We start from the raw sequence: 24,276 nt of genomic DNA on the forward strand, positions 1-24,276 counted from the left end.
TTTAGTCAAACAACTTTGTGATATTTATATTCCATTGCACAGATATGGGTTATACAAATTAGTAACACAAGTTATTTCTTAAATTCCAAACATTTTCTAAAATATTATTACAGCAGATGTCTAGGATATTAAAACATCAAGGTGAAAATCATACTCTAAATAGTTAAATATGATACTGAAAATACTGCACATTTTAATTAGAGGAAAATTAAAATGTGTGCTCAAATGCTCTAACAAACTAAGCAGCAGGGCAGCTAACAACTACGAATAAGTCACTGTGGTCCATTTTTACGTATGCATATATATGATTATTCTTTAGATAACCCCTCCTCTGGAAAATGCATTAATTCAAACACAAAAATCTGGATAAATGATTCAAAGAAATTTAAATTCTTCCTAACACATAAGATCTATGGTGAAGTGTAGTATTATCTATCATACAACTACTAATTTAAGATAAAAGACACCACACTTGGAAAGAAGAAAAGATTTTTAAAAGGTAATGGTTTTAATTGAATTAATGAGATGAAAAGATAGTGAAGCCCTGTTTGCTACTTACATGAAAGATCTTAAAAAATAATCACTGCACAAAATACAAAGGGTGGGGGGTTATGCTGCGATATTAAGTTTTTCTCCCATTAATATTTTTCTTGACTATTCAAGGACAAATTACAGTTTCCACAGCAAATTTGTTTTCAAAATGCCGAATTGTAACACAATTGCTGACTTCACGTTTCTGAATACCTGTTGGGGAGGGAAAAATTTTTTAAATTTCCGGTTCTTTAAGTAATTCATACTTATCAGTTACATTATTTATACATATAAAAATATTTTACTCTAGATTCGATGAATTTCTGTAGTTTGATTTTTTAGCCCTGGAGAAAGTAATTTTCCTCTCTTGTCTAAACTAAGTATCTTAATAGATCTTAGCAACCAATAATAATGCCATATGTAAATTTATGACCTCAAAGGTACGGAAATATTCTGTATCTTGACTGTGGTAGGAATCTGTTGAAACTCAGAACTGCACACTGAAGAGGGTGAATTTCATCATATGCGTAAATCTGGCTTTAAAAAAAATCATCAACTATAAAGGAAATGAAAGGAAATGGGGAGATACTATTATTCTTGTTGTTCAGGTTAAAAAAAAAAAAAGGTTAAATGATCTGGCAAAACTACATTACTTGTGTCAATGCTCTTAATTCTTCAGCCAATTTCCCATGTAATTAACCTGACTGTGACGATCTTCAACGTGATCCAAAAGTTCACGTTTAGAATCCAGGTCCCTGAGCACATAGCTTCAGAACTTCTCCAGAGACCTCTGGACAAGAAGAACTCTTGCCCAGTGTCAATGAACCAAGGTGGTGGGATGGAAGGTTGGGCTGGGTGACCACATGGAAAGTGAGGTAACAGCATCTCAAGGCATTGACACTTCACATACACCTAGTTTTCTCTACGTGAAAAAAGTGGATTCAGAATTCAGAGGATTCTCTGGAAATCTAGAAATACCACATAATGACACAATACTTTTACTTTCTCATTCCTGGCAAACATATTGATAACAATACACTGGCTTACATCTAAATCTAGTTTGACACAGTGAAGTGAAACGACAAACTTTTCTGCCAGGACTTTAACAGTGAAAAGTATTACCTCTGATGGTTTCTCTGCGTTGCAGTTTGTAAGTTTCCTTGTCATGGCACAGTCGGTAAATAAAGAAACCCAGGTGATCGATGTTTTCAATGCGATCAGTGATAACCATGTGTTCATGAATCAGATAGGACTGAGGCAAATAGGTTCCAGCCTACATTTGGAAGAAATATTACATGAATACTCAGAGGATACAGGAAAGGTATAGAATAGAGATTGGCAAACTACTGCCCACCATCTGTTTTCATGAATGAAGTTTTACTGCAGTACAGTCATGCCTGTCTATTTACACACTCTCCATGAGTTGAATAGTTTGCAACACAGATCTTATTTCTTGAAAGCCTACTATTTATTATCAGGCCCATTGGGAAAACTCAGATAATAATTTAAGAGATTGTTATTTTATTTCAAAATATAAAATAATAAAAGGAAAAACCCCAAAATCGTGAGTCTTAATTCCTCTTTATAAAGCTCTTAGCTATGCGTCTGGTGAGATGGGCACTAATAGGGCTATTATCTCAACTGGAAATTCTAAGATCCTATAACAGCATTATTCGTAAGAAATATTTGAACATTTGAACAGGGGCACTTGGGTGGCTCAGTCTGTTAGCATCTGCCTTCAGCTCAGGTCATGATCCCAGGATCCTAGGATTGAGCCCCACATCAGGCTCTCTGCTCAGGGGGAAGCCTGTTTCTCCCTCTCCCCGTCCCTCCGCCTGTCACTTGTGCACTCTCTCTCTCTCTGCCAAATAAATAAATAAAAACTTAAAAAAAATATATCTGAACACCTTCTACCTTTATGTTAATAAGTAACTCCAGCAGGTTTCTCGGTGGCATAACAATGGAAGTGTTCAGTGGAATCACATAGCACTTATCCAGATTAAGATCTAAATAGGCTGTGAGTTTCTGCAAAGAGAAAGATTCATTTTCATTAGATTAGTATCTGTAGCACAGGCAGCACCTGGAGTTTTAAGAATAATTTATAATCATTAAAATGGGCTGGCTTTAGGACATATAAATCACTTGCATTTCAACAAATGAAGTATTTGGTAGGATAGGAACAGAAGGTAGTAATGAGAGGAAAAAATTATTGCTACTAGTAAACAAATTTTTTTTTAATTTAATTTAATATAATTTTTTTATTTTTTATAAACATATATTTTTATCCCCAGGGGTACAGGTCTGTGAATCACCAGGTTTACACACTTCACAGCACTCACCAAAGCACATACCCTCCCCAATGTCCATAATCCCACCCCCTTCTCCCAAACCCCCTCCCCCCAGCAACCCTCAGTTTGTTTTGTGAGATTAAGAGTCACTTATGGTTTGTCTCCCTCCCAATCCCATCTTCTTTCATTTATTCTTCTCGTACCCACTTAAGCCCCCATGTAGTAAACAAAATTCTTATCAAGAGTTTGTTCTATAAATGATTAACAATAAACTATTAAAATTAACTGCAGACAGCCTATCACCTGGTTAAGAGATACAGTCACTTCTCTCACTTTTAAGCCCTAATACCTTCCAAGGTATCCATCTGTTACATGTAAAAATTAACTTCTACCCAATGCATTTAGAATGGTACTAATTACCACCATCCTTAGAGAAACTGAAATAATAGTTAATTAAGTGGTTTTTCTGTGTTCTTATGGTTCAGAAAGATTGTCCCATAGGACCGTTTTGAGGATTAAAATGAGTTATATCAAATCATGTAAACACTCAGATTTCTAAGGGCTCAGTATTAGTTATTTCCTATTGTTTTGGACAGGCTTATTATTTTGAAGTATGTATTTTTTTAATTTATAAACATTTATCATATGTATTTATGAGGCATTAAATATTTGCAAAGCTAACTTCAGTAACTATGTCTCCTGAGTGTTTAAACTGGCAAACTTATATACAGATGCAAAATTCACAGAAAATATGTAAAGTTCTGAATTTCAGAATCCTGGTTTAAGAAAACAAAACATTCCTGGGACAAAAATTACTGGGGAAATTTAAATATCAACTAGATATTAAATAATACTATATTATATTCATTTTCTTAGATGTGCTAGCGATATAGAATTATATAGAAGAGACAAGAGTTCAAGTATCAAATATGAGAAAAAGAAAATTAATATGGTAAAATTTTGGAACTAGGTGGAGAATTTGGGATATTCACTGTTTTCTCACCTCATCTTTTGTGCAATGCATAACAATATTCAACACTAGGGGAAATATAGAATGAGAACTTAAAAACTGATTTAGAAAATGATACAGAACTAAAGTTACTAACTTCTGAAAATGCTACATAGAAATGGGACCATGGGGGTGCCTGGGTGGCTCAGTGGGTTAAAGCCTCTGCCTTCAGCTCAGGTCATGATCCCAGAGTCCTGAGATCCAGCCCTGAATTGGGGGGAGGGTGTGTCTCTGCTCAGCAGGGACCCTGCTGCCCTTCCTCTCTCTACCTGCCTCTCTGCCTACTTGAGATCTATCTGTAACAAATAAATAAATAAAATCTTCAAAAAAAAAAAAAAGAAAAGAAAAAAAGAAATGGGACCGTGAATCTCCCCTTGGCTAAGAAAACAGGGTGGATAGGAAATAGTAGCAATTTACTAGCAGAAGAGCAGCAGCCAGAGTTGGGCTCAACATCAGATGTTGGACAGTTTATATCTTATGAGGCAGAAGAAACCCAAGCCCATTTTTTCTTTAAATAACAAGTCAGCTCTAAATAAAGGAAATCAGCAAATACTGAAATAAAAACTGTAAAGAGCATCAGTTTAGAAACCTGCCCTTTTTTTTTTCCCCCTGAACAGTTCCAGGCACCTGGCTCACCTTGTTAAAGTCATGAACAATGTTGGCAGGATCACTGTCTGCAAATTCTGGGACAGGCACACTGATGAATTCAACCTCATCTTCCTCAAAGATCTTAATATTTTCCTCAATTGTCTGGTAGCGAGCAGCCGGGGCATCTGCAGAAGGCTCGTTTAAGATGACATCATCTTTGATATACTTTATTCCACAGTAGTACACGTCATCGGGCTATAGAGAGTTCAAACACTATTTCAGCAATTCAGTGGGAGACAGGTTTTTAAATGTAAGCATTACTTAAGCTGCCACCGCTATCTAAATAGCATTTTGCTTGCAAACTCTTTCAGATGACAAGTCAGACAGTTTAATTACAGAGCTAACATATCCTTTAAGATGGGGTTCTGAAGTATTGTAAAGAAAAAAAAGTGGTTTCAGAAAGAGAAAACAGCTGATTTTTTCCTCTACTTTTTGCAGTTGACAAAAACAGAATTTAAAGCAATTAATCATCTGGTGACAAGTAAATGTGAAGAAATACATAGGCCAACTTCTACCTGTAGGCATTACTTTATTTTAAACAAATGTTTTTTTTCTGAAAGAGTATACCTGTAAGACTTTTTGATGTGAGTCACTGATTAAATGATTTTTCTCTTAGTGGCCAAAAAAGGGATAGTTTTTCTGTAATTTTTACAGGACTATAAGTAGTTGTGATTTTTCTCCTTAAAATAAATTACAATTAAGTGGAAAATATCAGATTACAGTAATCATTATAAAGACTGTTTTTTTAAAAAGTATACGTGAAGGCTACAAGTATATAACAAAATGTTAAGGCAAAAGTGTTTGTGAATGGTGGAATTACAAATTGTTTTTTTCTATATCAAATACATTTCCTGTTAAAAACTGCATTAAAAAAGATAACTAGTATTTCAGTAATGTCTATCAACATGCAAATGGGCATGAAATGTATACATTTCCTCTGGAAGAATGTTTCATTATTTTAGTAAAATCTCTGTCAATGGTTTCTTCAAATTTTAAAATGTTTAAAAAAAAAAACCTACTAAATTTTTGTTAAGAGAAATGTTATCACAAAACAGAGATCATAAATCATGATTATCATTAGAAGTATCTGTCTTAACCCACTAAGATTAAGGATTTCTATTAAACACTCTGAGCTATCAACGTTCATCCCAAATCACTTCAATATCATTGCTGAAGTTATACAATCCTTGAAGAAAAATCAATGGCTGGGAAAGAGGCAGAGAGACGTGGTGCCAGTGCGCCCGGTATCCAGGAGTAAAGTCAAATTGTAGGCAAGTCCAAACTGGCTACCAAGTTAGAATCCATGAATATGACAACATTCTGATGTTATCTGATGTATTTACTCAACAGGCAAATAATCATAGTGTATCTTAGCTACTACAGTAGGAAAACAAAGACTAGCCAATTTTGAAAAATCATCCAGTATCTGTCCTCTTAGCAACATTTCAAAATAACATCATTCTGCTTTTAGTGACTGCCCAACAGGCTCAGCAAACTTATGTTCAGATTTTTAAAACAGGACTTTAAAACAGGACTACCACCCTGGCCAAAGGCCACAGACAAAAAATGCAGGCTTAGAACAAATTTGGACCTACTTTCTAATATGCATGAAGGAAAGGCAGAAAGTCCTTCTTAGCATTTTCCCACTTACTTGAAGTGCGAAGTATTTGTACAGGTATGCTCCTCCCAGAATGACACCTGCAAGCATAAACGCTAGTCCAAAGCACATGCACCAGCACCAGGCTCTTCTCTGGCCAACTGGTACCACTTCATCTGGGTCCTAAAATATGAAAAAGACCAACAATGGTCAGTATCGTTATCTCCAGTCAGAATCACAGAAGGGTCAGGATTCAAAGAAGACTGAAAAAGATGGTCATTTTATAAACAAAGGTAAGAAGACCAATGGATTCAGATATCATAACAAAATCAGCCCAGGAATTATTAGGTGGTGGTGCCAGGACTCACCACACCCATCAGTCTCTTAGTAGAGTTCTGCCTTCTTCTCTCAACACCTTTGCTACTCATACCTCCCGAGCAGTAACATACTGCATAATTCCTAATTTCTGTGCACAACTTTGGTGACTAAAATATCTTCTAACATTTAAAAATTCAGAAAAGGCTACAACCCAACTCTGTCATGCAATATTACGGTGCTGAGCCTTATATATACAACCTTACTGTGTAGTATATTATAAAATTATGTATTAGCCTGTTACAGGTAGTTCGTATATTTCATAGCAAGTATCAAACCACTCCTAACAATACACAAGAAAAAGTAAAAGGAAATTAAGGGACAGAACAACTAGTATGAAACAAATTCTCTGAACCACTGGAGTCTTAAAATAATCTTATTAGTTTTCCTGCCCTTCCCTAAAAAACAAATCTAGTTTGACAGAGGTCTTCATTTTTAAGATAGAAGCAGTAGAAAAATAAGGAAAAGAGTGAACAGAAAAAAAAAAGTTATTAAGTCAAGAGACATGCAGTTAGTTAGAATTTTTATTTGGACCCACTCAAAGAAATAATTTAGCCTCAGAATGTCAAATGGGGTCACAATGTTCAGGCCTTTAAATACTCCCGTTGCCCTTCTAACTCAGTCACTCTGTCACTTCAAATTTATGGCTAATTTCTGATTTGGACCCAGGTTCATGTCAAAGAGCTGACAATTGAGATTAGCTGCTCACGTCATCAAACTCATGGCTAAAGATATATTGTACAGACAGCCAGGGAAAGGCTCTAATTGACCTGAAAACAACGTAATAGAAGATGTTCTCATTAGTAGTATGTATGTATAGCCTCTCGAGCACAGGACTCTGATCTTTGCTTAGAAAAATCAATGTAGGCTGTATTAAGGGAGAATGTAGACTTGATCCACACCTTTACAGATAAACAGGATATAAGAAAAAAGGAAGAAAAACTGTTATCAACAGTTTTTGATTGAACAGTTTTGGATATGGCTGAAACAAGAATACAGTTAAGAAAGAATGAAAGCTCCAAATCCAAAAAAAAAAAAAAAATAAGAAAGAAAGAATGAATGAAAGCTAAAAGTTGTATTTTCAATGCTAAGGTAAGGAATTTCAACTTGATACTACTAAGGAAAAGTCCAATCCCATCTGTCCCAAACAGCCAAGAACACCTCAGGGCTAGACAGTGTACAACTAGGTTAAACTGAGGTTTTAAACACAGAACGTAACACTGTGGAACAAATGCCTTTTAACTTGAGGCTTGGATCAGACATTCTGAGAGCATTAACACTCTGCTGTTAGTATATGTACTTAAGACAAGTGTACTACAAAGTAGTATGTAAAAAGAATAAGCCTAGAATAATTTATCAAGTCACGTAACATATTCCATCTGTAAACAGAAAGTTACAAGAATTCCCTGGAGTCATAAGGTAATATGAAACTTGAATGATAAAGTCTAGTATTTTGCTTGAGCCCTTGTGTGATATAAATACCTAAGGAGATAAGAAACAGTTCCTAGCATTATTAATTTTAGGGTGGAGGCAGGGTGGGGGGTGGAGATGACAGATGGAAACAGCCATTTCCAAACATTTGGTATCAGCTGCTGAGACAGTCAAATGTGCGTACAACACCCACCCTGTTTGGCAGACTCCTCCTCTAGCAACACATAAATGAATATCCAAAGACCATGGGCAGACACTTATAAAAAAATATATATATATACAGCCCCAACTGTCAAACTGATGACAAGTTTCTAGGTCTTTTAATATATCTTTAAAAAAAAAAAAGATTTTATTTATTTGACAGAGAGAGGGACAGTGAGTGAGGGGAACACAAGCAGGGGAGTAGGAGAGGGAGAAGGAGCTTCCTGCTAAGCAGGGAGCCCAATGCAGGGCTCCAACCCAGGCCAAAGGCAGACGCTTAATGACTGAGCCACCCAGGCTCCTCTAGTGTATCATTTTTAATTGGTCAGCAAATTTCAAGAACAAATTATAAATGTCTACTATGTGCCAAGAGCTGTGCTAGGCACTGGTATACAGCCCCTGCCAAGAAAGAGATCATTCGGATCAGCCTGGGAAATAAATACACAAAGAGAACGTAAACACAATATGGACTCTAACAGAAGAAGGCAGAGCACAGAAAAGGCGACAGTGTTTGGAGTGCATCTCCTAGAGGAGAAATACTAGAATGGAATGCTGAAGGACAAATGCTCATTACCCACAGAAAACACAGAGTTAAAGGGCATTACATTGAAGGCAAAGAATGAATAAAACCATGGAACCAGAATGCATGACATCTCCAAGGAACACATGTGCTATGGCTGGCATGTCCAATATGTGAGGAGGATATAAGAAGCTAAGAATGGAGAAGTTAACTAGGGCGGATCACAAAGGGCCTTTACATACCATGCTCTGGAGTTTGAATTCTCATGTTCATTCAAAAATCACATTTCTGGACAAGGACAAATGCTTCACTATGCACAGTCATCTGTTCAGCACTTCAACAATATGAACCATGGTTTAAGAATCAGAAACTAAGTCTTCAAATAACCACATTATAAACCCAAGTTCATGCACCGTAATCATGTACTTCCTAAAAGAGCTACTGGGTCTTCAAAATCTATCTAATCTCTTTTTTTCCCCTCTTATTTTTTAGTGATCATTTCCTACCTTGCATTAGAATAATTCATATATACATCTTCTACGGACCAGGCTGTAAGGTTCTTGTGACTATCCATTCATATTCATTTTGCATTACTGTTAGCTCCAAGCTAAGTTTAGTACTTGGTTGGCACTCTACAAATATCTGATGAGTGAATGAAATTTAGATCTGTTTTTAAAGCTTGGGTTATTTATTTTTTTAATGATGCATGAAGTTACAACCACAGCCAGTGTGATAGTGAGGGTTGGGATCAACGTTAAGACTTCAGGACACAAGACAGATAGTGGCTATTTAGCAAAGAACAGCAGCCCTAAGTACTTAGTACAGTTCGACATTTATTAAGGACCTGTTATTTGCAATATACTGTGGAAGATCCTGTGGGAAAAACAAATGTAATAAGGCATGGCTCACGTCTTAAGTAATTCGCAGTCAAAATTAACATTATTCAAGACAGATGAAGGGCATACCATATTACAATCTGAGTCATGGAGAAAGCATTAAAATATATTGAGAACAGAAAAGTTTTTAATCTAAGTGATTTACTAAAAGTGTATTTTAAGGGAACCTGGGTGGCTCAGTGGGTTAAAGTCTCTGCCTTCAGCTCAGGTCATGATCTCAGGGTCCTGGGACCCAGCCCCACGTGGGGCTCTCTGCTTAGCAGGGGGCCTGCTTCCTCCTCTCTCTCCCTACTTGTGATCTCTGTCAAATAAATAAATAAAATCTTAAAAAAAAAAAAGTGTATTTTAAATGATTAACTCCAGAAAGAGTAAGCTTCAAGTTTAAAAGGCCACATATGCAAGATTTAAGAAGAAAAGCCCCATGACCATCTCAATATATGTCGAAAATCCATTTGACAAACTCCGAACTCCCATTCATAATAAAATGTCTTTGCAACCTGGAAAGAGGTGAAACTCTTTAACATGACTAAGGCTAATAATGATCAAAAACCCATAGTAAACCTCATACTTAATGGTGAAACTTCTGACTTAATACCATTAACCTTTCAAGTCAGGAATTATGAGGGTTGCCCACTAAAACTGATTCTTTGTTTCCATCCAACATTGTATTAGAAATCCTAGCTAGTATACAACTGAGAAGCACAAGAACAGATATAAAGATTACAAAAAAGAATGCAAAACTATCATTATGTGTAAATGATATCACTGTCTAGAAAATCTGAGAAGGTAAAATTCAAACTAATTGAAGTTCAGCAAGATTGAAAACTGGTAATTAAAAATCAACTGACTCAAAGATTTATGTATTAGTCATACCATCATTATTCATAATAGCCCCAAACTAGAAACAACAAAAGTATCCACTAAATGGTGAATGGATAAACTGTGGTATATTCATACTGAATCAAAAATATGCTAAGTGAAACAAATCCAACATAAAAGATTACTTATTGCATGATTCTATTTTTATCAAATTCCAGAAAAGGCAAATGTAGTGACAGAAAAGTAGTTCAGTGGTTGTCATGGCCAAGAAATGGTGAGGGAGAGACTGAAGACATATAAGGAAATTTTTTGAAGATAATGGAAATGTTTCGTATCTTGATGGTGGGGGATATACAACTTTGTTATTACCATAAATTCAATCAAGTCATATACAAGGAATGGATGAATTTTATTGCATGTAAATTATATTTTAATGTAGGAAGTGGGGGGGATCAAGTGAGTTATTACATAGCAGGCAAAAAGAGAAAATTAACAACACCAAGTGCTAGGGAAAGTATGGTGCAATGGGCATTGAGAACTTTCATATAGTTGGCAGGAGTTGGTACAACTGCTCAGAGAACAATTTGGCAATATTTAATAAAGTTCAACACACACACACACACACACACACACACACCCCTCCATGACCCAGCAATTTCATTTCTAGGAACGTGGCCCTAGATAAAGTTTTATATGTGTACATAAAGAAAAAGGTCCAATAATGATTACTGCTGAATGGCCAATACGGAAAAAATTAAAAATAACCTACATGTCCATCAAGTGGAGAATAAAGTATTACAGGTTCATATAATAATAATTAAAATGAATATCAACTACCATAGTTGGTTTTAAGAGCGCAGAAACACAATCCCAAATTACAAAAGAAAAAAAAAAAGGCAAGCTGGATATTACCAGTATATATTTAAGACTTTAAAAACATATCAAATGGTACTATAAATTCTCTGGCTTTGTATGCTTGGATTATTTCATAATCTAAAATCAACCAAAAAAAAAAAAAAAGGAAAATCACTCACGAACAAGGTATATGAGTTTACCTGGCCTAATTTAGAACAAGTCAGAGACATTTCCTCCCCTTGTACTGCCAACAGAACTGGTACATCTTAAATTATGCTGAGAAGGTAGAAGAGCTCCCACAGGTGCTGCACAATTATCATCTCATTAATCTTCCTAAAACCTCAAGTTTTTACCCCAGTTTATAAATGAAGACACTGAAGCACGCGCTGGCCTATAATCAGCCCTCTACAGCAGTATGGAAAGACACAGTTTTTGGAAGCATTCTTGCTCTCTCGTTGTACTAATTTCTGGTTTAAATAAATCTTCTCATCAATGATAAAGTAAGATTACTTAACCAATTATATTTCAAGCAAAATGAAGGATAAATTCTGTTCTGGTATTTCAATTAGTTAAGAATTAGGTCACCTCAGTCAGCTCCCTAAGAGATTTCCGTAAATGTTGCTTCCATTATCAGCTTAACTCAGACAAAACACAAGGGTTTTCATATAATTTTGATTCTGTTCCTATACTAACAAATCACTGTACATCCTCAGGCACTTCTCTTTGAGCCTTCTTTATAGGATGAATGAAGACACATTTTTTCCAAAGCTATCAGATTCCCTATTATGCAATTATTATGGCAAATGCAATCACAAAGCCTTAGGAACCAGAATATTAAAAAGGAAAACATCTCTAAGGGTTAAAAATCTTATCAATGAAGAAAAAAAGAAAGAGGAAGAAGGAAGAGAGGGAAGCAGGGAGGGGGGGACAGAGATGGTATGAAAATATTTTAAGTATAGAAACCAGACAGAAACAGAGAAAAGAATCAATACAATTTATTCAACTCAAAGCAGCATGAACTACTGAACCTTCAGAAATAGATTTAGAAACATGAACTTTTTTTAAAAAGATTTTATTTATTTATTCATGAGAGACACAGAGAGAGAGAGGCAGACAGAGGCAGAGGTAGAGGGAGAAGAAAGCTCCCCAAGAAGCAGGGCACCCGATATGGGACTCGATCCCAGCACCCTGGGATTATGACCCGAGATGAAGGCAGATGCTTAACCATCTGAGCCACCCAGGCTCAGAAACATGTACATGTATCCAAGAAACATGTACATTTTAAAAACACATCTGGTAGGAATGCCTGGGTGGCTCAGTTGGTTCAGTGTCTGCTTTTGGCTCAGGTCATGATCCCAGGGTCCTAGAATCAAGTCCCACATTGGGCTCCCTGCTCAGCAGGAACCCTGCTTCTCTCTCTGCTTACCTCTCTCTCCCTGACAAAAATAAAAATCTTTATTAAAAAAATACACTTGATTAATATGAATAAACCTGGAGATGCACAGGCCAGCTGACCATGGATGTATCTGGCCTATATACTAATTTTCCAAAATACAGAATTAGCTGCCAACATTTAAAAAAATCTTATGACTCAGATTTTTTTTTTTAAAGATTTTTTCTTTATTTATCTGACAGAGATCACAAGTAGGCAGAGAGGCAGGCAGAGAGAGAGGTGGGAAGCAGGCTACCTGCAGAGCAGAAAGCCCAATGTGGGGCTCGATCCCAGGACCCTGGGATCATGACCTGAGCTGAAGGCAGAGGCTTAACCCACTGAGCCACCCAGGTGCCCCATGACTCAAATTTTTACACATGAATTTCCTGGTTTCTCAACTCCTCCATAATTTTTCTCCCTAGATACCAAGTTACTGGCTACTGTGTTGCCTAGTTTTGAATTAAGTCCTGCTATGACTGGGTATATACGTCCATCTGAGAACCTACTTGATAAAACAACTAGTCTAAAACATTCCCGGTATAAAGGATTCTGACTTCTGAGCTTCAGACTGGATTAATGTTCTGAATAAAATACCTTAATGCTTTAAATGACACAGCAGGCGAATTCTCTTGCGAACTTCGAATCTGAGTATGAACGGCATAAGCAAGCCAAAAGTGTAACAGAGAAGATGTAGAACTGGGCAGGCCCAGAGAAAACTGTGGGCCAAGAGCTACAGGAATCCAAGACCTTCTCCAGACAACTCCCAGTTCCCAGAAAACATAAAAACAGCTAGAGAATGACAGAAAGCCAGTTGGTTGTAATACAGTCTATATTCCAGGAAAGGCAAACGACAGAAAGACAAAACAGGGATGGAGTGACAGCCAGAACTACTAAGTGGTATCAAAAAGGACACTCTGGGGCACCTGGGTGGCTCAGTCGGTTAAGCATCTGCTTTCAGATCAGGTCATGATCCCAGGATACTGGGATCAAGCCCTGCATCAAGCCCGTGCCCAGCAGGGATTCTCCCCCTCCCCCTATCTGCCACTCTGCCTACTTGTCCTCTCTATCTCAGTCAAATAAATAAATAAAATCTTAAAAAAAAAAAAACCACTTTGGAATGAGGAAAATATTCTACATCTTGACTGTGATGATTACATAACTACATTTGCCAAAATTAACACAACAATATACCTAAAAGGGCTGAATTTTCAGTATGTAAATAATACTCAAGTAAAATCAAATGATTCTCCCCTTCCCCAATTTACAAGCAACAGGACAGTTTTTTTTTTCCTAAGACTCAAGTAAATGATACTAAAGAAGCTAGAAAAGATAGGTGAAGACAAAACTGAAGACAGCAGACAAAAAATGTCAGAATTTGGGAGGATGAGAAAGCTGGATAAGTTTTTAACTTCTCTATCTCAATTATGTCATCTTAAACATGGATTAGCAGTAGCACCTCCTCACAGGGTTGTTGCAGGGATTAAATGAGGAAACATTTAGAAACATTGTTTGGTACACAGGAAACAGTAAGTGATCAGTAGATAATAGTCATTATTATCCCACCACAACCTGATTTAGCTGAGAGAGGTGAAGCTGAAACAAGTATCCACTGGGGCTGAAGCCAATAAAAAGTCATCGACATCAAAATCCTGAAAAGGCCAACTGGAAAAAGACTGACAGTACGGGAGGGGGAAATTAAATCATTTCCTATTCCAGTAAGAATTTTAAAGTAACAAATGAACAAACCTTGGTTATCAATTAAGATCTATTTAAAATTTTTCCAAAATTCTTTCCCAACTATACTCTTAGAACCACAAAAGCTATGTAGGTGATGACCCCAACAGATTACTATTGTGTAGAATACCAGTGCCATCCATTTACTGCTGGTACATGTTCTGTCCACCTGACTTGTACATGAGTTTTCTTTCCCAAGTATGGAAGCATTGAAAAGACATGACCCAGCGATCCCTTCAGTATTAATAGCATTGATTATCAAATATATATTTTATGTAAAAACACAAAATCTATGGCTAAAATGCTAACCTCTATAGACATCAAATATTTGTTGACATTTTGTCTTGTTCATTTAAATCAGTATCTGAATTATGCTTTCTCATTTTACTTTTCAAATTAAGATCGCTACCATCTCCTCTATGGTGAGAAAAGTCCACATGACAAATGTTGTGTCTAGCACACAAAAAGGAAGCAGTTTTCCAAGTGCTTGGCATTATATGGATAATAAAGTTACTGCATTAACTTGTACTAGGGCTAAAAAGAGGTTTAAAAAGTAAGAAACTGAGGTGCCTGGCTGGCGCAGTTGGTGCGGCGTGTGAATCTTGATCTTGGGGTTGTAGCTTCAAGCCCCAGGTGTAAAGATAACTTAAAATAATAATAAATGAAAAGTGAGAAATCAATACAAAATACAATGTCTACAAAACAGATTCTTCATTAATGTCCTTTTTTGTGAACAAACCCTGCAATAAACAAAAAGCAATAAACTGCAGTAAACAAAAAGAAATTAAGCTATTGCATAATGTAACTATTCTGAAAAAAAAAGCTGTAATAAACAAAAAGAAATTTTTAAGCTATTGCATAATATAACTATTCTGAAAAAGTTAAAACTGAACCAAATTATTGGCAGTATATAAAATTGGCACAGGCCTAGGTTAAAAAAATATATATATATAGGTCAGAACTTAAAAAAAAAATAGCTATAAATGCTTTTAGTGCTGGATCACGACTTCATCACTTTTTTTTTAAGATTTTTATTTATTTATTTGACAGAGATCAAAAGTAGGCAGAGGCAGCAGGCTCCCCGCTGAGCAGAGAGTGATGCGGGTCTCAAACCCAGGACCCTGAGATCGTGACCCGAGCCGAAGGCAGAAGCTTTAACCCACTGAGCCACCCAGGCACCCCACTTCATCACTTTATATTAAGGACAAGAAGAGTATCTAACACAAAGCACAATGGTAATATAGGAACACCTTAAACATTCTCTATTCTTTTTTATACATATTTTAAAGATAGCCAATATTCTTCAAGGTGTTTATTCAATCTACACTAAAGAGAACTTTCTATTTCAGGAGAATTTCTTCTTTTTTTTGTAACAGGCTCCATACCCAATGTGGGGCTTAACTCAGAACCCTGAGATCGAGAGTCCCATGCTCTACCAACTAAGCCAGCCAGGTGCCCCAGATTTTCAAATTCATATTGGTGAGATCTAAAGGTATTGGATAGTCAAGAGCATTATATACAAGTGCTAGTTATTGTTAATCATAGCCTTTACCAGACATCAATAAAAATGGTCAAGACAGGTTTTTTCTGGCACTGGCTGAATTATGAATTCCTACTGTTATTAATAAGAATGTCAACTGTGTAAAACAAAACAAAAACTTGAAGTATGATAAGAATGTTCTACTGTCTATAATTCATTATAAAATTAAGTGTCAAGATTGGGGGGGGGGGGAGCAAACTTGTTCCAGAATCATTTCTGTATATATCCCAGATTTTAATGTCATTCAACAAGATAATTATGCATTTATATTCAAATATGAGTAATTCTATTTAAAATGCAGAACTCTCGATAAAAACTTCCAATTATATTCTTCTAAAGGCATGAAATAATTTAAAATGTGGAAAGTGTATTTTCTGTCCAAGTTTAGAATTTTTAAAGTTAGACAAAAGGACTACTGCAAAATACTCCAGTTCTGGAGATCAGAGGCATGTGTCTATCATGAACACGTCAAAAGTCCTTTGAACCTATGCCCAGCACCAAGTACATGCACAATACATACTCAGTAATCAATCATTGGATCTTGCTCCTTATTTCACCACTCCCCTGGCTCTTGGATCCAAGGGTGCTGTGTTCTTGTGACATTTAAGACAGCTGTGATCAAGCTGGTCTACACAATCAGCTGGTCTCTCCCAGCAAGGTGCTACTTGAAGACTGGGATGCTTAGTAATTTTTAAATTCCTAATATAGCACCTGGCCATGAGGTACATGCCTCTGAATATGTGATCAGTATAGTTTTCAGAAAGAAAACATCTACTATGGAAGGACCATGAAAGCACATTTAGTGCAACACATCGTTTTATAATGAGGTCCAGAGAAGTAAAATTATTTGTGTAGTATCTTAGAACTCCTAAGGCATGAATACCCTCTCACACTCCATGTACATCATACAGAAGGAAAAGCATGGGGCTTTTCAACCATGCAAATTAATTCTGATAATAATGACTTGACACCATGTCACAATAGGATAATGCTGATATCCAATCAGAAATGATTTAGCCTGAGTTTCTACAAAATTCTGCTCTAAAGACTTTACCTGAATTGAGCCACACTCACACTAAGCATTATGCATTAACTATTACAACAGCGGTGTTATTATTATGTTTAGAAAGTTAGGGGTGCCTGGGTGGCTTAGTTGGTTAAGCATCTGCCTTTGGCTCACTTGTGATCAACTCTCTGCTCAGTGGGGAGTCAGCTTCTCCCTCCCTGTGCTGCTCTCCTTGCTCATTCTCTCTCTCTCAAATAAATAAATAAAATCTTGAAAAAAAGTTTCAAAATAAATTAATAGGATTTTTCTCTTCATCAAATTACAAAGGACAGTAACAAGAATATTAAAATCATATGTGCACGAAGCAAAAACAACAAAGGAAAATAACTCGGGCTTACAAGGATACAGGCATTTGAAAATAAATAGAAAAGGCAAGATACTAATTACAAAAATGAAACTGAAGTAGAGTAGCAAAGCCACAAAGCAAAATCACAAAGTTGGTAGTGACCAAGTTGTCTCTAACTCATGACGGAGACAGTTTTTAAATTTAAAGAGGGAGACCAGAAGATAGATGATGCTTCATGTCTTTCAGGCCATCCTATAGGTCCCTGAATCTAGTGCTAATATGGGGCACCTGGCTGGCTCAGATGGAAAAGCATGGAACGCCTGATCTTGGGGTCATGAGTTCAAGCCCCATGCTGGGAGGAGAGATTACTTAAAGAAACAAACATTTTAAAAAAACAAAACAAAACAAACAAACAAACAAACAAAACCCTAGTGCAATAGTAATAATCCAGACAATAATGGTTTCCACTAATAGCTATTATACAAGTCTATTTTTAATGTGAAAAGGAAATATTCCAATAATCTTTAAAAAGCTATTAAGACAGCACAGTTAGAAGCCCAATGATTGATTTCCAATTAAATGGCCATGTTTTCTTCCTGAAAACTTGACAAAGTTAATAATAAAGGGATAAACAAATAAATACATCTTTAGCCAGAGAATGGAAATGAATGACCTGAAACAAACTACATCAATAAAAATTTCGAGAGCCAGAAGCATAAAGAAAATAATCTTAAGCTTCTATAGACGGGGGAAAAAATTGGTAAAAAAAACCAGGAATCAGAATGGCATGAAGCAATCAATGCCATCAAAATGCTGAAAGAAAATTACAGCTAACCTAGAATTTTATACCCAAATCAATCACCAATTAAATGTGAGGATAAAGATTCTCAGATGTGAAAGGTTTTTTTTAGAAGAATTGATCTGATACGTTTTCTCAGATTCATTAAACTGCAGATAAAACACAGGATAAAGATAAACCAATTCAATTCCAGGATGATAATTACTCTTGGGCATCTGGGTAGTAATATGTCTAGATTATAACCAGTGTGGATGGTGAGACTGAAGAATGACAAAAGGAAAACTGCCAAGAAAAATACAAAACTTGGTAACTTATTTGTAAATACCCAAAGGCAATTATACTGCTGTCAAAATCTGAGGATGAATTAGCAACAAATACACAGAAAATTAAGCAACTATCGCTGGTCCAAGAAACAATTATTAAATCCAGGGAAAATAAAACAATTTTGTGTAAGAAAGAACTTAGTAACTTTATTAGGTTATACTATGTTACTCAGACGTAAATGTTTGTCAATTACAATAAAAGCACAGAATAACAATTTAACCAGAAATTACCGTAACTACACCGTAAGATAGAATATGTGTGTAATATGTTAATATACAGAAAAAGCTAAATATTCACTTTCCATATTAGGAAGACAATAGATGATATCTAAAATTGCAAAACATACAAATAAAACAAAAACCAACAACAGCAGCTCAGAAGAAAGTGCATAGAATTTAAGTTTTCCAAATGTGGTCCAGGGATACCCTTTTAAGAGTTCCACAAGGTCAAAACCTTCTCATAATAAAACTAAGACAGTGTTTTTTTTCTTTCTCACGCTCTGACTAGTGTAGTTTTCCCAGAAGTTGAATGTGCGATAGCACAACAGGCTGACCGCAGAAGCTGATGTGAGAATCAGCTATTATTAATAGTCTTCTATTAAGCTATTCAGTAGAGTGTTACAAAAATGTAAACGTGTTACCCTTACTCTTCTTAAATTCGGGTTATTTGGAAAATCTTAGTATTCATATTAATGCCATTTATGGTAATATGTTATAGGTTTATCATTGCTATTTTAAATTAGTTAATAGTCTTAATTTCTAATATAGTAATTATCAATAGATATAACCTACATAAATCAAAAGCTCTTTGGGTCCTCAACAATTTTTAAGAATACAAAGGTGTCCTGAGTCCAAAAAGTGAAAACCACTTTTTTACAGAAATGCGGAGCTAGGATCACCATATATAGCGAGGCAGAATATACTGGCGCAAGGATGCCAGGCCAAGGAGATCAATAGAGCCAGAATCCAGTCTGTATGCTGCTCACCAAAACCACACTCTTTTTTATTTTACAGAAAGCCTAGAAGATAGACTGAACCCAATTGCTTCAAATTAATCTTCAAAGATAGAAATTAGATTAGTGGTTGCCTCTTAGGGGAGAGGACAGGCACTAAAAGGACATGAGAACTTTCTGAGTTGATAGGTCTATCTTGACCCTTGGTTGTTATTCAGGTGCATGTATTTAAAATTATGTAACTGTACACTCAAAATCTGTACTGTATTATATATAAATATACTATAATCTTTAAAAAGTGAGTTCCTTTATGATAGGGCAGGAATATTTGCTTTTTAAAACTAAGCATTATTTGGTAAAACCCAAAATTAAATTTACAAAATTAAATTCAACGTCCTTTATGTAATGGAGAAATAACCACTTTTTAATGAAAATGGATAAAAGTACTGCACGCTAAGAGTTCTACATTACAGAGAGAAATAAATCCTCAACAGGATACCTTGTAGAGGATGATTTAACAATAATAATGTTATCTAACTGATATGCGACATAGGGATAAAACAATAGTGGTAACAGAAGTACTACTCCAAAACAAGAATGATGAGGGGGAAAAATGGGACTTCAATAAATGGGGACAGAGGAAGCGTATTTAACATTTAACTAGTTTCTAAGTAGCAGGCACTCTGAATTTTATCCCAACAACACTTCAGGGCTGGTGCCACCAGACTATTTTGCAAATGAGGGAACTGAGTCATGGGGAGGTTTCTTGACTTGTCCAAGTTACCAGATCCAGGTTACATTAACCTTTGACAGCAGGTTCTCAACCTATGAAAAGTGGCTTTAGGTTTGTGGCACTGGTCTATTAAAAAAAAAAAAAAAAAGACAAATTTTAAGAACTGCTCTGCTTCATTAACTTTACTTCTATCTTTAAATCTTCCCTTCTAGAAATTTTGAAGGTAAGTTTACTTGAAAAAGTGACATCTGCAAAGCTGAATCAAAGCCAACTGGAAAACTAGAAAGATACTACATTTGGTCTCACATCACATGGCTGTTTAACAATCTGAGGACTGCCAAACCCTGTTTGACAGTTGTAGTTTTAAGTAACAGTAACAGTAGTACTGATAACAGCAGCAAATGTCTCTACTTTGAGGGGGGGGAAAAAAAAGAGTGGGGGGGGGTGGATAAAGGGAGAGACAGTATCTTAAGCAGGCTCCAGGGCCAGCACACAGAGCTGACAAAAACCTGATCTCACTACCCTGAGATCACGTCCTGAGCCCAAATCCAGAGTCAGCCGCTTAACGGACTGAGCGAGCCATCCATGTGTCCCTAATGTTTTCTGAGTCTTATTCTCACTCTATTCCAGCCATGGTGATAAACTTTTTACAGATTATCATATTCCCCATTTTGCTGAAGGAGAAACTGAGACAGAGAGTTGAAGTAACTTACCTCACCTATTACACAGTAAGTGGCAGAGATAGGATTTAAACCCTGAAGTTTAAGCGCATAGTCTGAGTTCTCCGTAAGTAGACAGTATTACTTCCTGAACTGTACACCCCTCTACTGATTAGAACAAAAGGGAAAAGTTGGTTGATTTTCTTCCCCAAGCATTTAAAAATGTAAAAATAATTCTTAGCTCATGGGCCATACAAAAACACGCAGCATGCCACGTCTGGACACACGCACCATCATTTGCCAGCCAGGCTCTCTACTGTAAAGGAGACTAAAACAAGTGGCCCACGTCAAATTGTCAGTATTTTTGCCTTGCTTGAAATTCTTATATAAATTAGTTGGGAATACTTAATACTTAAGTGTCAAAAATCATCCTGATTCTAGCTTGCCTTTAAAAAGACTGGAGAACCAAACACTTGACCCCCGCCTCTTTTTTTTGTAATGAAAATGAAGAATATTCTAAACTGTTTAATAAGTAAAAAGCCCAACTTCACTAATTCTGCTTGGGCCCAGGAGGCACTGAGTTTGTGATCTCTGTCTAGCACTGCCCTGGCTAACACTGATGACTTGCTTGGGAAATGTTGGTCCTAGCGCTAGGATGAAAGCACGGAAAAAAATGCACTGAAGGAGCAAGTTATAAATGGAAAGATAAAAACTGACAGAGAAGTGTATATAGCAGAACAAAAATACTACAAAGGCTGGCTGAGAAAATCAATTTTAAGAAATGCAGGCACACGGGGGCACCTGGGTTGCTCAGTTGTGAAGGCTCAGGTCAGTATCCTAGAGTCCTGAGATCTAGCCCCACATTGGACTCCCTGCTCAGCAGGAAGCCTCTTTCTCCCTCTCTTATACCCCCCAACCCGTCTGTGTTCCCTCTCTTGCTGCATCTCTGTCGAATGAATAAATACAATCTTAAAAAAAAAAATGCGATGCAAAAACACTGATTCTGGAAATCATTTTTCCCAGCACTAAAGCTGGGTCTTCTTTTGGATGCTGCATCCAAGTCATTACTTAACAATGCACCTTACCTTTCTGGTTTTTTAATCTTAATTTTAAACATGATAATCATATTTAAAGCAGTGAAAACAATTCAAGATTTAAGCTTTACTCTTAACACATTCTGCAAAACAAATTTTTAAAAATAATTTTGGCATTAAAAGAAACTTTCAAATATACAAAAACCCATCAAAACTTAAATTTCTTAAATTATGAAATTCAACTGTGTCAACAAGATTATGCAAATATTTTAAAATTTCCGAGTATTGCATATTGAACACCGTAATTAGTGACCATTTCCCAAATAAGCTCCCTATATATTTAACTCAAATATGATCAGTATTTATAAATTAGGCAAATTTTACCTCAATATTAATTTCTATTTGGATACATATACACATTTACATACAATTACTGCTGGAAAATTACTAATACTAAAAGATAAAATATTAAATGAAAAATCAGACTATCATAAAAAATGATTTCATTTCTATAACTCAAGATTAAAATTCTTCTAACTTAAGAATAAAGTCTATGTTCATTCTTACTTGATTTTCCCCCCAAATGGTAAAATTACAGAAATACTTCATAAAGTTCTTTCTTCCCTTCAAACTGATTAAAGAGTTTTAAAGAAATCTTCAATTGTTGAAAATTATTTTGTTCATTCAATTGTTGGTAACACATAAAAAGAGAATTATATTATAGCTGTCTTAAAAGCTCTTCAGATGTATCATAAATACCAATTAAAGGGGATAATCACAATTAAATGATTTTTTAATAATGTTCTTAGATCATGTCTGCAATAAAATTTCTAATTTCCAACTTTCAGCCATCTACCTTATAAAAATATTCACTGCCAAGGTTTGTGCAAAGAAAACAGGACCGCCAGAAAACAACTTTATACACAAGCTTCTTGAAAAACTAGTGCCAGTGTTAATATTTTCTACATCCTTTGGATAAAAACCACCTCATTGAGAAATTCCAAGCTGTCAAATCCTTTATTTTAACAGGTAGTAGTTATTACTGAAAAAACTCTTTGATGACCAAGTACTTAACTCCTTCAGTCTAAGTTCTAATAAAAATTGCCAAGTTTACCTAAAAGTTTAGGAGAATGAATTCATCAATATTGTATTTGAAAAGACAAATGTTTTCTAGATTTTCTTCTGACACTATGATATGCAAAGCAGTCCAGCTACTTGGACTGAGTTCAGAAAGTATTTCCTTTTGGAAAAAGAAAATGCATTTTAAATACACACCCTAGATATTTAAATTATGACAGAACTAAAGAAGTAAAACGTCTTTCTACTTATTACATTTTATTACATTATTACTTATTACATTTTTCGACAAACATTTAAAGCAAGTCAAGTTTTAGTAATACATAATGAAAACTTTTTAAGTTAAATACTGAATCAAATAAGCCTGTGCCATGTGTTCTAAGAGATACTTCTGGGTAAAAAAGATATCTTCACTTACTTAAACCTCTTACACAGCAGAGCTGAATGCCACAAACTCTCAGGGGCTTATGATTTTACTGATAACATACTTGCTTCTGTTTAGTCCAGACAAAATATGTTTTAAGATGACACTGGAGCCCCAGGCAGGTAACTTGTTCTCCAAATATGCAATACACAACCTCGTCCAACCTTTGTCCATCCTCTGCAGCAGCAGCACCCCCAACCCTAGGCATGTCTGGGGAGGGGGGGCGAGACACGGGACAGGAACCTGTCCTGCCAAGTCACGTCCTAACCGCCCCCCCCCGACCCCAGGGGACGGGGGGGGGGGGGGGGGGGGCAATTAATTTATCTCCCAGTATGAAACCCTCACATTTCAGCTACCAACACCCTCACCAAGAACTAAAACGTAATGACTGTAAAGTTTTTACTGGCTACTGCTTACAAACACTAAATTACACAACTAGGTAATGATATGTACTTTCTTCAAAAAGAACCAAGCTCCCAAATTCCTCCTCTAAAGGTCAACACACTTCAATAAACGTCATGTATATTTTGTTTCTCCTATCCCCAGAAACCACCCCCCAAAAGAAAAAAAAAAAACCACCAACACCAAAAAAGTTCAATTACCAAACCCATCAGTCCTATTTATGCATACAGGAAATACCAGAAACTGCAAAGAACTAGGGTCCAAAGAGCCATGTTGTAATGGGTAACTCAGAACCTAACCGGGTTAGTAGTCTTGCACTTTTCTCTCTCACTTCCATCCTGCCCCATCTTCTCTCCTATACAAGCACTTTCCTTTTCTCTCCCTTTGAGGTCTATAACTGTAATACAGGGTAAAGGAGAGACAATACTATTTTTCCAGCAGTACAGTTTGCAGGGATATCTGTGAAGCAAATTTAAGCTGAGTCCTGATATTGGGAAGGTGTTTCACAATTAGGCATTACACATACACACACAGAAGTGTTAACAACTACTGCTCTAAAGTGAGGTAACCCACAATAAAAATTTGGTTTATTACATAATACCCTGGGTCCACTTCTCTTCTCTTTGACCCACTGCTACTTAATA

General features: G+C 36.1%; 1 protein-coding gene across 1 annotated transcript in view; it reads right to left on the reverse strand.

Annotated features, from left to right (window-relative positions):
• The window catches only part of ITM2B (integral membrane protein 2B), a 27,624-nt gene continuing 3,348 nt past the window's right edge, over positions 1-24,276 (reverse strand). The window contains exons 2-6 of the mRNA XM_082701612.1: positions 6,128-6,256; positions 4,465-4,671; positions 2,446-2,556; positions 1,654-1,804; positions 1-744 (exon numbers count right to left, since the gene is read on the reverse strand). Coding sequence (XP_082557738.1) covers positions 659-744; positions 1,654-1,804; positions 2,446-2,556; positions 4,465-4,671; positions 6,128-6,256 — 684 coding nt within the window. The 3' untranslated portion in view covers positions 1-658. The remainder of the gene's footprint in view (positions 745-1,653; positions 1,805-2,445; positions 2,557-4,464; positions 4,672-6,127; positions 6,257-24,276) is intronic.

Source organism: Mustela nivalis (assembly GCF_964662115.1).
Source record: "Mustela nivalis genome assembly, chromosome: 15".
Lineage (NCBI taxonomy): Eukaryota > Metazoa > Chordata > Mammalia > Carnivora > Mustelidae > Mustela > Mustela nivalis.